Consider the following 15,278-nt stretch of genomic DNA (forward strand, 5'->3'; position numbering starts at 1 on the left):
TAGCGCGGACTCGGGACAGGAAAAAGGCATTTCCCGAGAAAAAGAAAAAAACAGATTGAAGACGCTTTTTTCGAGGGTTCAAACAACAGAACCAGCAGAAAGACGGCCAGCCCAAGAAGCATTGGGCAGGTCACAAAGGGCATGTGAGGGAAGGAATCTTATTCAATCCTCCTCAAACCACCCCAAAAGCTCAGTGACTCCTGTGTCCCAGTGGGAGGAAGACTAGGGCAGTTCCTCCCACAATGGACCACGTCGACTTCAAGCCCGTTCATATTGGACATAATAAAGAACGGGTACAAATTGGAGTTCGAGTCAACGCCCCCCGTTAAATTTTCTGGTTACGCAACTTCCCAGGGACAGAGAGAAAGCAGAGGCCCTAAGTCTGTCTCTGGGGGAATTGGTGGATCAGAGAGTTTTGGTTCAGGTACCCCAGAAGGGACAGGGAATGTACTCCCATGTCTTTGTGGTAAAGAAGCCTTCAGGGAAGTTCAGGTTGATCCTGAACCTTCGGCCCTTAAACAAGTTTGTGAAGTACAAACAATTCAGGATAGAGTCCATTTTTACAGTTGCAAGGTTTCTGTTCCCAGGGTGTCACATGGCTACCTTAGATCTCAGGGATGCTTATTTACACATCCCAATTCATCCAGAATTTCAGAAGTACCTCAGGGTAGCAGTGAGAATAAATTCGGAGATACGGTACTTCCAGTTCCGAGCTCTTCCCTTTGGTCTGTCCTCATCGCCGAGAATCTTCCCAAAGGTTCTGGCAGAAGCTCTAGCTCCGTTAAGAGTCAAGGCTATTGCAGTGATTCCTTACCTGGACGACCTCTTGTTTATAGCCACGTCAGTTCAGCAACTGGAGAGGGACTTTCGGGAGGCACAAAGTGTTCTCTCTTCTCTCGGGTGGCTAATCAACAGGGACAAATCTCAACTGATCCCATCTCAGGAAGTCCTGTACCTAGGATAAAGGGGTTTCTTCAGTGGAGAGGAAAATCTTTCTACCCAAAGAAAAGATTGCAAAAGTGGATCAGGCAGTTGCAGTCCAACCAGGTAGCCACGGTCAGAGAGGTAATGAGGGTACTGGGTCTGATGACAGCATGTTTCCCAGCTGTACCCTGGGCAAGGTTCCATCAGCGTCCCTTACAGGGTCTTATGCTCTGTTATTGGATCGGCCGAAGGCAGGATCTAGACATCCGGATGCCCATTTCATCCAGGGTCAAGAGGACTCTGTGGTGGTGGCAGACACATCACAACTTGGAGAAGGGTTTAGCCTGGACCCAACCTATGGCCACAGTGGTGACTACTGACGACAGTGCCTGGGGGTGGGGAGCCCATCTGGGAGAAGCCGTGGCCCAGGGGGCATGGTCACCAGTAGAGGCAAGTCGGTCCTCAAACCAAAGAGAGCTGTTGGCAATCCTGAGGACAATAGAAGTATTCCATGCAAGAATAGAAGGACAGCATCTGCAGGTTCGCACAGACAACGCGGCAGCAGTTGCATATCTGAACAAGCAGGGAGGAACCAGAAGCCCTGTGCTACAGGACATAGCCAACAAAATTCTATCCTGGGCAGAAGCGAACTTGTCCTCGCTGACCAGCCGTTCATTTGAAGGGCACCCAAAACTCGCTGGCAGATTTCCTGAGTCGTCAACAGGTGAGACAGGACGAGTGGGCTCTCAATGGAGAAGTGTTCACAAAGATTGTGCAGGAATGGGGACAGCCGGAGGTGGATCTTTTTGCCTCCGAGAAGAACAGGAAGGTAGCTCAGTTCTTTTTGGTCCATCCAGGGGATCGGGCCAGGGGAATAGATGCATTCGCCAACCCTTGGCAGTTCAACCTCTGCTACGCGTTCCCTCCAGTAAGGTTGATTGCGGCAGTCCTTCAAAAATTTCGGTCAGAGGAGACGGATTTGATTTTGATCACACCTTTTTGGCCAAAGAGACCCTGGTACGCCAGTTTAAAGAGGTTGGCCATTCTCCTGCAATTTCATCTGCCCATCAGGAAAGATCTGATCTCTCAGGGCCCCATCCTTCCTTCTCAGGTGGAGAGGTTGGGGTTGACTGCGTGGTATCTGAGGAACAGCTGCTGAGATCTCAGGGTTTCTCAGAGAGGGTAATAAAAACTCTTCTAGAGTGTCAGAAGCCAGTGACCAGAGCGATCTATGCCAAGGTTTGGAAAAGGTTCAATTCTTGGTTGGGGGAGCAAGGACTTAATCAGCCAGGGATCCCAGCTATTCTAGATTTTTTACAAACAGGTGTGGATTTCGGACTTTCCCCTAGTACCTTAAAGGTACAGGTGGCGGCACTTAGTGTCTTCCTTCAATGTTCCCTACAGCAGAATCGGCTCATTAATAATTTTTTCAAGGCCCTGTCAAGGTCTAGGCCGGTGAGAGTTTCAACCTGTCCTTCCTTGGATCTCTCCCTGGTGCTCAAAGCTCTGACAAACAGTCCATTTGAACCTTTGGAGGAATCCCTCTTGAAGTGGGTAATTCTCAAAACAGTACTTTTGGTAGCGGTCACTTCAGCCAGATGGGTGATTGATCTGCAGGCTCTCTCAATAAGGGAGCCATTTTTGTTGATTTTTGAAGATAGGGTTATTTTGAAAACAGACCCCAGTTTTCTACCCAAAGTTGCGTCCTCTTTTCATAAGGACACAGATGTAGAGGAAGCATCGCTGAACTTGCTAGATGTCAGAAGATGCCTTTTAGTTTACTTAGATGTAACCAGTGGATTCAGAAAATCTGACTCTCTTTTCGTTAATTTTGCGGGGGTTAGGAAGGGACAGAAAGCTTCTAAATCTTCCATTGCCAGATGGATCAGAATGGCAATTGTGAAAGCTTATGAGTTAGAAGGTGTTCAGGCCCCGTTAGTTAAGGTACACTCAACTAGGGCAGTCTAGAGTTCATGGGCAGAGAGGGCTGGCGCCTCACCGGAGGAGATCTGCAAGGCGGCAACGTGGTCCAGTCATACGACTTTCGCCAAGCATTATCGCCTGGATCTGATGTCTGAGAGGGATCAGACATTTGGCCGAAAGGTCCTCCAGGTAGTGATCCCACCCTGACAAGTAAGTTTCTTGCTCATCATCTCAAGGCTGTCCTGGAAGACGAAAGGGGAAAACCGGAGTTAGACTTACCAGTAACTCTTTTTCTAAGAGTCTTCCAGGACAGCCTGGTTTCCCACCCAGTGTTTATTTTATTAACTGGAATTGGGTGTGTGTACTGACATTGTGTTAGTATGTTATGTCTTTCAGAGCCTTCAGGAATTCTTGAGTAAACTGAGGAGGAGGCCTGGAGGACCGCTTTTTATGATTTGGGCACATGTGTTTCCTGTCCCGGAGGGAGGAGCCATATATCTCAAGGCTGTCCTTAGAAAAAGAGTTACCGGTAAGTCTAACTCCGGTTTTTGCAGGTCTATCTACCGTAGTTAAGGGGAGCACCTTTCCAGACAGGGAGGCTGCATATAATATATATGTTCCCACCTATAGCTATATCTTGCCCCCCCTACACTAAGACGAGACAAAAATTCTAGTCATTCAACTAAAGGGGGGGTGGTCTCTTGTACTCATCAATGAAATCATTAGCAATATGGCAGGTGGAAATGACAAATCTAAGGAGGGTTAGTCTAATCCTATACCATATAAAGCGAATACATTTAGCAGAGATAACAAGATTCAATCGTCCCCCCCCCCCCCCAAACCCCAGCACACCAGCAAAGAGCAGGGAAAAGGCCCAAAGTTCTATTAACCGCACGACCATGAGGTGTCATATCCAGTACGTTGACGGATTTGTATCTATAAGGGGACATCTCAGTTAAAAAAAAAAACGTTCTCAGTGCAAACCTGGTAGAAACCCTGAGAAGTGCTGAATGTAGGCGCATCAGGATCATATCGGTGATCAATAACCCAAAACCCAGATCAATCTTCTTATGAAGCAGGACGCCTACGATGTTGTGGGAGAGGTTCACAGCCTGGCAGTCTTGAACGGTTGTCTGGTGGGTCTAGCCATTTCGGAACGTCTTCTGGGTCCAGAAAGAGAAAGAAGAGAAAGAAGTCAGGGAGTTGGTCCGCATCTGATAGGACAAATTTACTCTCACCACTGGTCACCTTAATGCTGAAAGGATGGACCCCAGGTGTAGGTTGCTCCGGCTTGATAGATCAGGTCCAGCAGGGGACGGACCACTCAACCCATATGTAGAGTGTTACAAGAAAGGTCTGGGTAGAGCTGAATTGAGGCACCATCGATTTCCACTGGACCCGAGCGCCATGCCTTGCGCATTAGATCTTCTTTTAGGGTATAGTAGTACACCCAACAGAGAACATCTAAAGGGCGACCACTGCGATCCCTCCTCTGCCCTTCCACTCTATGCACTCGATCTAGAGTGAGTGAATAACTTGTATAGCGCTACAAATGCGAACTGAATCGCCTCAAGGCGCTTATTTCCATCCAGTGACGTCCTTATCCTTCAGAAGAGATGAGTCTTACGTTTTTTCCGGAAGGCCCGATGGTTTTCTTCCATGTGGATGTTTGTGGGCAGAGCGTTCCATAGCCGTGGTCCTTGGACTGCAAATCTTCGTTCTCCCTTTGATTTGTAGCGGGACTTGGGGATGAGGAGGAGGTTTTGGTTGGTTGATCAGAGAATGCGATTGGGGGTGTAGTGCTTTATTTTCTCGCACAAGTATTGAGCGTTTCCTTGTGATCTAGTTCGATAGGGGACGAGGCCTCCTTGCCCAGAACTTGGTTGAGGATAGTGATGACTGTGGGCTTTAAGTCTGTGCCAGATGTTGCTTCTGGTATGCTCTGCAAACTGACATTATTCCTGAGGCTCCTATTCTCACTGTCTTCTATGCGTTGCTGGTGCTGCCTTATACAGTGCAAATGCTCGCTGGATGCAAACTTGAGTGCTGTTATACTGACCGCATGGTCTTTCTGGGTGACAATCAGGGCTGATAATGCAGTTTCTGACGTGGAAACCTGCTGTTTAAAGGCATTTAAGTTTCTATGGAGCAAGGTTTCCATTTTGATAGCCCAGGACTCAAACTCTGCGGAATGCCGACAGAAGGGCCGTAGCTTCAAATCTAGATGAATCCCCTGGGGCCAGAGGAGTTGGTGCAGCCTGGTCTGCTTCAATTCATAATGCATCAGGGCTTACTAACCTGGATGTAGGAGCCAGAAGATCTGTCTGTGGAGCAGAGTACTCTGCGGAGTCCTCACAGACTTCTACCACTGCCTGAACAGGGGGAGGAGGCTTGGTTTTCCCTGTGGTCTGGGCGGGCACCATCTTGTTTTTTGGAAGTGCAGGGTTCTGACTGAGATGCACGTAGCAAGTGATGCTGTATCATGCCCTGTTGCAGTTTAACAGACTCAGGAGGGTCAGAGCTGTGTGCCGACATGACGATCGCAGATGTGTGACGTCTGTAAAATTGCCTGTCAGCGTCGGGAGAACATGGAGCTCAGCAGTGCATGTCTTCAGCCATCCATTTTGCGCTATAAACAAAAAAAGACCAAACATTTTGAAAAAAAAAACACTATTTTTTACTTTTTGTTATAATAATATCCCAATTTAAAAAAATATATATATTTTCTTCCTCAGTTTAGGCCGATATGTATTCTTTTACTTATTTTTGTTAAAAAAAAACGCAATAAGCATATATTGATTGGTTTGAGCAAAAATGAAAAAGCCTACAAAATAGGGGATAGATTTATGATTTATTTTTTACTAGTAATGGCGGCGATCTGCGTTTTTTTTTTTTTTTTTTTTGTCAGGCCTGCGATATTGCGGCGGACACTTTTGACACTATTTTGGGACCATTCACATTTATACAGCGATCAGTGCTATAAAAATGTACTGATTACTGTGTAAATGTGACTGGCAGGGAAGGGGTTAACACTTGGGGGTGAGGAAGGGATTAAATGTATTCCCTGGGTGTTATTCTTACTGTGTGTGGAGGGGACTGACTCGGGCAGGTGACCGATGCTGTGTCCCTATGTACAAGGGACACGGCATCGGTCTCTCTCCCTGACAGGACGTGGAGCTCTGTGTTTACACACACAGCTCCACGTCCTTGCTGTCACTGCCGATCGCGGGTACCTGGCGGACATCGCGGCCTCCAGGCACGCGCATCGGCATCTCAGCGATGCGCCGGGCACAGTTTTTCCCCGCTGCGCAGTTGAGAGCCGCGCTGTGGATGTCTTTCGTCTACAGTGCGGGTCTCAAGTGGTTAATATTTAAACCTTATCACATAGTCACAAGTGTAGTTGTAGGCAGTACGCATCAATTCTCTAGTCTGAATAACCACTTAATTTTCTTGCAGTCATCATTCTATTTTACTATGGTTATGTATAAAGTCAGTGTGCATACTATCAAAATAATAGTATGTGCTGTTTAAGTGCTCACAACTGGACAGCACATTGTAAAGCAAACGACTCTATTTGTTAGTGCTTACATCCTCATTGTGATTTGCATAATCATTTTGATTATTTTTTGTTTTTATGTATCTCATACTAAATATGATTTGATATCTATTTGAAACGAATGTTTCTAATATGTTTTTAATTCTTTCTTTTATCCAGCGGAAAGAATTGAAAGGAGATATAACCTCATCTAATCCAGTAACTCCAGTTAAGATACCAGACTGTCCAGTACCAGCTTCACTACTAGAGGAGCTCCTGAAACCTACTGCTATAAGCAAAGAACCATTGAATAATCTAAACAGCTGTCTTCAACAATTAAAGTAATATATTTACAACTACATATATTTTTTACTTTTAATTTGTTTAAATAAGATATAGAATAAAAAAAAACTCTCTACGGTCAGGCATTTAATTCTAAGGATGTTTGATTAGTTCCGATATCCAAGGTATTGGTTCAAAACTAATTTGATTAGTTCAGATATCCAACTGTTGGTGTAGTTTGTCCATTTAAGTTTCTAGATGTTCTGGCTTTTATGAACAGATATCGTCATCCTTGATTTTTGTTTTAATAATAAAGAAGTCTGCAGGAAGACTGGGAACATCCAGAGGTGAACAGAACAATGCAAATATCTTAAAATGGGTGGGAACACAGCCAGGAGTTGTGCCTCTCAAGAGTTGCTACTGGAGTTCCCAAGAGGCTACAAGAAGCCAGATGAGTCACTGCACCGTACTCCACTTATAACTAAAATATTACTTTGGGGTAGACTGAAAAAAAATTAGACACTGTACAATTATATATATTATATTGTGCACTCCGCTAACATACACTTGTATTTTCAGGCAGGAAATGGACAGTCTTCAGCGTCAAATGGAAGAACACACTTTTACTGTACATGAATCAATGACCTCTTGGAACCACATTGAAGGACAGCTACAGGACTTGGCCGAACCTGTCCAGTTGCCCCTCACTAGTTCTAGTCTCCCCAAGAATGATCAGAACTTCAATAACAGTGAGCCAAAAAGAACTGACCAATGATTCTGCACTCTTCGGTTATTTTACAGCTGCTTTCTAATACTGGATGGTAGGAACTCTGTGTGTGCCTGCCTATACCAGAAACGTATGCACACCAAAAAGCACAGTGTAAGAGGGTCTCTCTTAACACACCAATTATTTATTGTAAATAATATATATATATTCGGTAGAAAGCCAAGACGCTTGGAACTGTAGAGGAGAACATGGAGGATGCCTGTTGGAAATCACACACATATATGTGCCTAAAACAATCCTGCTTTAATGCAGGGGTCCTTCCTATAACGGTACATAAGGAAGAGTACAGTTAGCATCTTGCATTATCGTCAAAGGCCTGTTCTTAAGAAATAAGTTCATCTGTGGGTCATCTCAGGAACTCTCCTCACAACAAATTAGACAAAGTGGAGGAGGTTTTTATCAGATGAACAAGGATGTTTTACATACTTGTCTACTCATGTCGGCAGTCTATTCAACTTAAATGATCATCATTAAATGTTTCATTAAATGCTGTGTGAATAAACCTAAAAATATAGCTTGCAAATCAATTTTAAATACAACTTGTAGTCCTTTTTGTGATGAGCACACCATAATGGAATACTTTTATAATAATATGTAATTATTGTTTAAAGGTGTTTTCTGCATTCATAAAAAGTTAGAAAACACTCCATTAGTGTGCCAGTGGCAGGGTTTCCTGGTTAATAAGAAAATAAACCATCTGTGTTTGATACCTCTATGCAATAATACCAATAGGTATTCCATAGAAAAACCTCCCTAGAAAGCAGAAGCAGGACTATCATCCTACTGTGAACATTGCTTGGCAGACTGAAACCTAGTTATTCATACAGCTGAATTGTTTCTGTAAGGCTGCAGAACCAAAGCCCCAATCCTGATAATGAGGGAAAACTGGGTAGGGGATGTCCGCTTAAGACAGATGCAGATGGGTCAGAAGTAGGTGGGGTGTATCACAACTGGAAAGCCACTGTAAATTGATCAACCTATGGCTAGGTATGCTATACTTTATTTACAGGCCTTTGTTGTTACCTTTTTGAATTTCCAATTTTTTCTGTCTATGTACCATTATGTGTATATGTGTTGTCTTGCACTCTATAGTTGATTTTTACAACTGACATTGATCATTCTGATTTTAATGTACACTTTAAGTTACATGATGTTTCATACTACTTTTGATTGTAAATGGATAATAACTTGTATATGTTTACGTTGAATTTGTTAGTTAGAACAAAATTATTTCATTCATATTTAATATAATTTGTTTCAAGATTTTTTTTATTTTATGTTCTGTTCCTACGGCACCTTTTACCTTACAAATGATTGCCCCTTAATTTATGCCATGTGGGTAATTTTTTATTCTAACATTAAGACCTGAATCTTGGCATTTATAGTTTTGCTGCCTGCATGATCCCATTGGGATGGCATCTGCGGCTAAAATAGTTAGCATAGTGCCCTCCTTTTACTACAACATACAAAATGTTTTGTTTTTTTCTGACACAGATTTGCAGTCGTATGCATTTTGTTTATCAGAATTTAGTTTTTTCCTGGATTACGGTTTGCAGAAAGAAAGGTGTTTTATAGCCGACGCATGTAGTGTGGTTTCATTTGCTTTACTTATAAGGTTACTTTCCCCTATGCTGAATCTTTACCTATGAATCAAATATTTGTTTGAGCTAAAAATTCACACGGCTAATATGCTAGATATTTATCTAGGTGTAATAAATTTACATTTTGTAATAGCAATGCAAAAATGAATCTCGGCATGGTGTAGCCAGTACTGTTCAATGTTGGTTCTTGAATGCTGCTCTTACAATCCAAAGTGAAAATCATAAAAAAAACTTCAGACAACATTATAAGGAAAACTGTGCTGAGAGCAATATGTTGGCTGTCATTGTTGACCCCCTCTGAAAATGATTAGTTATCTGACAAGCTTCAGTCCATTGATTTACTAAAGCAGAACAGGTATGCAGCATGTATAATCTCATATCTGTTGTCTTTATGTCTGTTCTCTCATTGTATCAGAAAATATTGAAACCATTGGATCAGCTTAAAAGCCAAGCAAACTAGCACTTTTAGTAGCAGAGGCCAGCCTACAAATTTCTTCCAGCCTGTGTTTTTTCACTAATGCGATTTATTATTACATTTACACATGTGTCACAGCTATGAAGTCATCTTGAATATAAGTGACCCAGTAAACTAGCTGTCTGCTAGTGCACCAAAACTCTGAAATCCCAAAACCGGATACTAAAAGTGTCCTAAATATTTAGGGGGAAAACGTTTTTAAATATTGGTTGGCAAAACGAGTGCAGTGACTCCCTAAACACTTTTTTTTTTTTTTTTTTTCCTGTTGTTATCCTTAAAGGAGACTTTTAAGCTTACTTCATTTGTCTGCTCCAGTACTGTGCATTAAAGGAAAAAATTCACAAAATAATTAAAAATAAATGCACATTTTGTTTTTGCATGTAAAAAAATATGTATTTTTTGTAATGAACCTGTAAAGAATTGCACCCACGATCACCAGTGTAATGCCACGGTCCTACAGACTGTCTGTGTATTTGTCTGACTGTACCTCCAATAGCATAAATGAACTACCACAGTGCTCAACAGCGCCATGGTAGCTCATTGAGAACTACAAGCCGACAGCCGCAAAGGCTGTCAGACCTTATAGTGTTCCTATTTACAGAACACTGTGGATGGCCACATTTGTTGCAGGGTGTGTGACAGCTGGTGTGGGGGGTGGAAATACCCCTCCAGCTTTCACAACGGTGAATCGGGGGGAGCAGGGGCCTGTGCATATGTTGTATATTACTGAATACGGTTGTAACATGTTACAAAAGGTGAACTTCTCCTTTTAAAGCAGCCAATTCACCATAGCAAACAGAAAAAACATATCTGCACCTGCTTTTCAGAAGCAGTGCACAAAACGCTCATCATTGAGGTGTGGATGTACATTTGGGTGCAATTTAAAAGGGGGACATTGCAGTTTGGCTTCTGAATGAAATGTGGTGGTGTTGGTGATTTTAATAATCTCACTGTATACTGATTCTAGGCACTATAATGCAGGAATTCATTAATATAAATTTCCACCTTACATTTTTTCTCATTAATATAAGTTTACACTTTACATTTTTTTCTTTCTGTATTATTCCACAACAGCCAGGTTAAAAAAAAATTAACAGCCACTTAAAGCTGAACCTTCCTCTCAAACCAATCTTTCCAGTGACCCAGTGTCTGCATTCTTCCACTTAATTTGAAGCCTTCGGCTGCCTTGATTTGCCAGATGAGGTTACTCCTGCGCATAAGCACCTGGCATGTTGAGAGTATACACTGAGCTTCTCTTCTGCAGAGTGTACAATCTTTAGAATCTAAAAAACGTTTATTACAGAAGAGACCTATAAAATATATTCTGCTGTAAAAGTCTAGTGTTGGCAATTATTTACATGCTAAAGTTTTGCTTTTTGTTTACGCGCTACACATTATGCATCTGACACATTACTGACTAGATTCACATACATACCACATACCTTCACTGACTGTTCCAATTAGTACCCTCAAAAATATTACACTAGGGATTGTATTAGCTGAATGAGGAGGTATGTCATACCTGTATCAAAAAGCCAATAACCCTACATCTCTTTCCACTTTTTATTGACTTATCATAGTGGGCACTTGGACAACTCTCCGGGCATGAAAGTAGGAATAGGTTGGAGGTGACCTACTTACAAATGGTAAAATGCCTGTTCATGCCCTTAGATGCTACTGATTCTGTATATGTTGATAAGCTGCATGCTTATGTACTTTGTATGGTTTATGAATGGACTACTGCCATTCACAGTAGCATAATTTCTTTTTTTTTTTTTCTTTTGTGAAGTTATTTTATTAAAAAAAAATTGTAATATACAATACCTGTACCTTTTAGCAAGGTAAAACATTCCACATTAATAAATATGCTACCAAAATTAGTGTGTGCTGTAAAATGCGTCCAGCACTGCTCCGGTATCTTGCTGGAGGCCACCCAGACCAGTGACTTTCTTATTGAGAACTGTCCCCCTCTCCTTAGTCTCAAAAACGTTATGCAATTAAAATGTATGCATTTCCAGTCTTGATTGTATGTCTTGGCTCAGCTAAGAAGGAAGGCTGCAGGAGCTGACAGTGGGTTAACAGCAGCTGATGCTGACATGCAGGGAGAAAGGAGAGAATATCAAAGAGATAAGACACTATGCTTGTAGGTAAACACTTTTGTGTCTCCCTGGCTGCAGAGTTTGTCCTGTAATCCTCCCTAATGTGTTATCCATTGGCACAGTCTGTGTTATTCCTGTTTTTTTCCCCTCTCCTTAGCAGCAGTAAATCTTGTTGAAAATAAGAGCAACTGAGGCTGTGCAGAGCAAGATGAGAAAGAATATAGGCACGTATTATTAGTGTTTTATAAAGCTATATTAGCAAAGTTGGCCATCATAAAGTGAATCTATCATGACTTAATTTTCTGAAAGTTCCTCTTTAACAAACAGTCACTATGGAAAAGGCTGATGATTTTTAAATCCAAATCATGCCAACACATTTTATTTTTAAACAGCCCATTTATGTCTACTGTACTTCAAATGTCGTATTTCAGGGTATTATAATGTTTGTTCTATGGTACAGTTAGGTGTTGAATAGTTATAGTTGATGGACACACTACACTGCCTATGCTGCATATATCCTCATAGCAAGCATACAAGTAGTCCCTAAAATGTAAAATGTATGTTCATGATGTTTGGGTGATTTTTTTTTTTCAACCCAGGAGGTCATACAAATTTTTGTTAGATCAGTCGGCAGATTTTCTTTTTCCTATAAATGTTGCAACATTTTAAATGAAGGTTCATCCTCAGAAAACTGGACTTCAGTTTAAAATTAAGTATTCGGTTTCATTATAAGCCGGAAAAAATGCAGGGTAACCTTTAATCAGTAAAAATGGTTAAAGCTGAACTATTGTCAAAAAATAATGTTTATTTAAATCTATTGCTCAATTAATAAAAATCTAAATTGTGTGTACTTGATGTATTTGCAAAACCCAGATATCTTTTAAAAGTAGTGGGAACATAATTTCTATGCTGTACATGTTCAGAGAGTATATTTGTGAATGGGACAGATTAGGTCCCCTCACTATAAAATACTACCAGTGACTCTGCTCAAGAGGCGAGAGAAACCCATGCACTGGCTAAAGTGTCTCCGCACTCTGACAAAGATCCATGCAGCAAAATTAAGCTGGTAACCCGGTGTCATCCACAAATATGAGTCCTTTATTGGCTACATGGTGGGTACACAGGACGGAGGGCTAACACATTTTGGCTACTTGGCCTTACTCATAGCAAATATAAAAACATGCTGAACAAACAATCAAATAGACATACCTACTCTTGAACCAAGCGGAAGAAGCAGGAGATAATAATTGAAATCAATTAAGTGAGCAACAGCACACAATTATCACATTTATAAAATGTAAAGCTATATTGATATATTCCCAGGTATATCCTAAACAGCCCCGGCAATCAGATTAACAAGTATAAATGATTGTAAATTGCTCTCAACAGCCACTGATTATTATGATTACAAGAGATATCCATGAAGGATGTATGGTCTTTTCTTTTTAAGATGTAGAACGTGTTTTGATGGGTGATATGCATGAAAAGTTATTTCGAAAGAGAGATGTGTTGGATTTACACCATACAAACCAGGGCACCCAACAGTCTTAAAGCGTTTGTTAACCCCCCAAAAAATTGACCCTGTTCCTTTAAAGCATGTTATACGGCACATTGCTTGTGCTGTGTCATTTGGCCCCCCGTAACGTCTGACCCTGACAGTTTCTACTTTCCCCTCTGTACGCTGACCTCGATATATTGGGGCTACTGAGCCCTAAAACCGTGGTCAACGTATGTGCCTCCATCATCCGTTGCTATCTGCAGCTCTTTTGTGTCTACCTCTGTCCTCCTCTCCTCCCTGCCTGTCAGTTCTCACTAGTGCTGCTCTGCTCCTCTCCCTGCTGCTTCAAAACTATCTGACCTTTTATATCATCCCCTCTGTCAGATAAAAATGTATCTTAGTACCTGTGCTTTATACAAAAAAAAAAAAGCAGATTTCTATCTGTTTTACCAGCGTCTCCCAGCGATCACGTGACTCCAGGCTCGCCTCCCCGGCTGATGTTGGCAAGGGAATCTCGGCCCTCAGCCCTGCCCTCTGGAGCTATCCGGTGGGGAGAGCAGAGAGGCTGGCGTCATGTGATTGCTGGGAGATGCTAAATAAAACCGGTAGAAAAATGATTTTTTTAAAACAGGACAGGCACTTGGATGCAGCTTTTTATCTTTGTCACGTTAGCCAGTGCATGGCTTTATCCTACTTCGGATGGCTACCCGGTTGAGCAGGTATTTTTTTTATATTTTAAAGTGTAGGAGGAGTTTTATGTTTGATTAATGCACAGAAGGTACACAAAGATAAAAATGAGAATACACATGGCTCTTGTATATTATTTTCTAGCCCAGATTTCAGCATTAACACAGCTTTGTATTTGTCACTTTTGTAAAAACAGTAATACATACTGCATATCAATAATTAAAGTCTGATTGTATGTACTGGATAGCAGTCGGTGGATCTTTTTTGCTTAGATCTCTGGGGCTCCACCTGAATAAATGGGAGATGTCAACCAGCAGAATTTGATTGCTTTGCATGGTCTAAAGCTGTGTTGGGAAAGTTCCAGGGGGTGGAACTAGACATTCAAGTAGAGAATGATCACTGCCAGGACTAAAGAGAGAGAGAGAGAGAGAGATATATAAGCATCAAATGGGTCCTTATACCCACCAGCATTTATTAGTAGTAAAGGTTTTGGGTAAACTTTTGAGCTGGCGATTACTACAGGCATTTTTTTTCGACATTTTCAACTGCCTTTTAATCTCAAAAACAATGGAACCACTCAAGGCAGGCTTCCATATCAATATCTTTGTTATATAAACATACATATGGTGGCAGGTTGACCTGATCTGTGCAGAGGTGGTGTTTTTTTTTTTTGTTTTTTTTCCCTTGCTATCAAGAGGTTGAATTTGCTAGAAAAATGTTCTGTGTATAGTCAACGTCATTTATTTTTATTTTTTTGCAGTAGACTGTTGAAAGTAGACATTGTTGCACTGTTCTTTTTTTAAGTTATAACAATTGTAAAACTGTAACAGAATCTTTTTGGGTTGATGGCTTCTGTTCTGTCAGTCTGTGGCAAGTTGTGAAACAATCTGGTGGACAGTTTGAAAATTTGTTGTATAATCAATGAATTGTTTTCATTGACAATGTTTGTGCTATTATTTATAGAAAGAAAAATGTATCTTAAAGGAGTTCTCTGACCTAAAACTTTTAACCCCCGCTGTGCCCGGGCTGTAAAAATATACAAAATAAACTTTCACTTACCTGCCTACGATCCCCCGTTGTTCCGATATCGCCGTCCCGTTCTCCGGTCCCGGGCCCCTTCCGCTTCCTGTGTGTCGGTGACTCATAGTGCGCTCAGCCTATCAGCGCCCGCAGCAATGTCCCGTTGCGGCCGCTGATAGGCTGAGCGCACTATGAGTCACCGACACACAGGAAGCGGAAGAGACCGGGACCGGAGAACGGGACGGCGATATCGGAACAACGGGGGATCGTAGGCAGGTAAGTGAAAGTTTATTTTGTATATTTTTACAGCCCGGGCACAGCGGGGGTTAAAAGTTTTAGGTCAGAGAACTCCTTTAAGGACATTTATTATTATTACATGTGGTATATTCCTATATAATATAAAGTTACAGCTTTTAAACTGTTAAAACTGTACATATAATGCAGTGT

The 15,278-nt window shown here is 41.7% G+C and overlaps 1 protein-coding gene across 3 annotated transcripts in view; it reads left to right on the top strand.

Annotated features, from left to right (window-relative positions):
- Window positions 1–13,721, top strand: part of GOLGA3 (golgin A3) — a 106,565-nt gene extending 92,844 nt beyond the window's left edge. For all 3 annotated transcript variants that reach the window (XM_040347791.1, XM_040347799.1, XM_040347795.1), the window contains exons 23-24: window positions 6,563–6,723; window positions 7,244–13,721. In XM_040347791.1, coding sequence (XP_040203725.1) covers window positions 6,563–6,723; window positions 7,244–7,439 — 357 coding nt within the window. In that variant the 3' untranslated portion in view covers window positions 7,440–13,721. The remainder of the gene's footprint in view (window positions 1–6,562; window positions 6,724–7,243) is intronic.
- The last annotated feature ends 1,557 nt before the right edge of the window (window positions 13,722–15,278 follow it).

Source organism: Rana temporaria, chromosome 1 (assembly GCF_905171775.1).
Source record: "Rana temporaria chromosome 1, aRanTem1.1, whole genome shotgun sequence".
Taxonomy (NCBI): domain Eukaryota; kingdom Metazoa; phylum Chordata; class Amphibia; order Anura; family Ranidae; genus Rana; species Rana temporaria.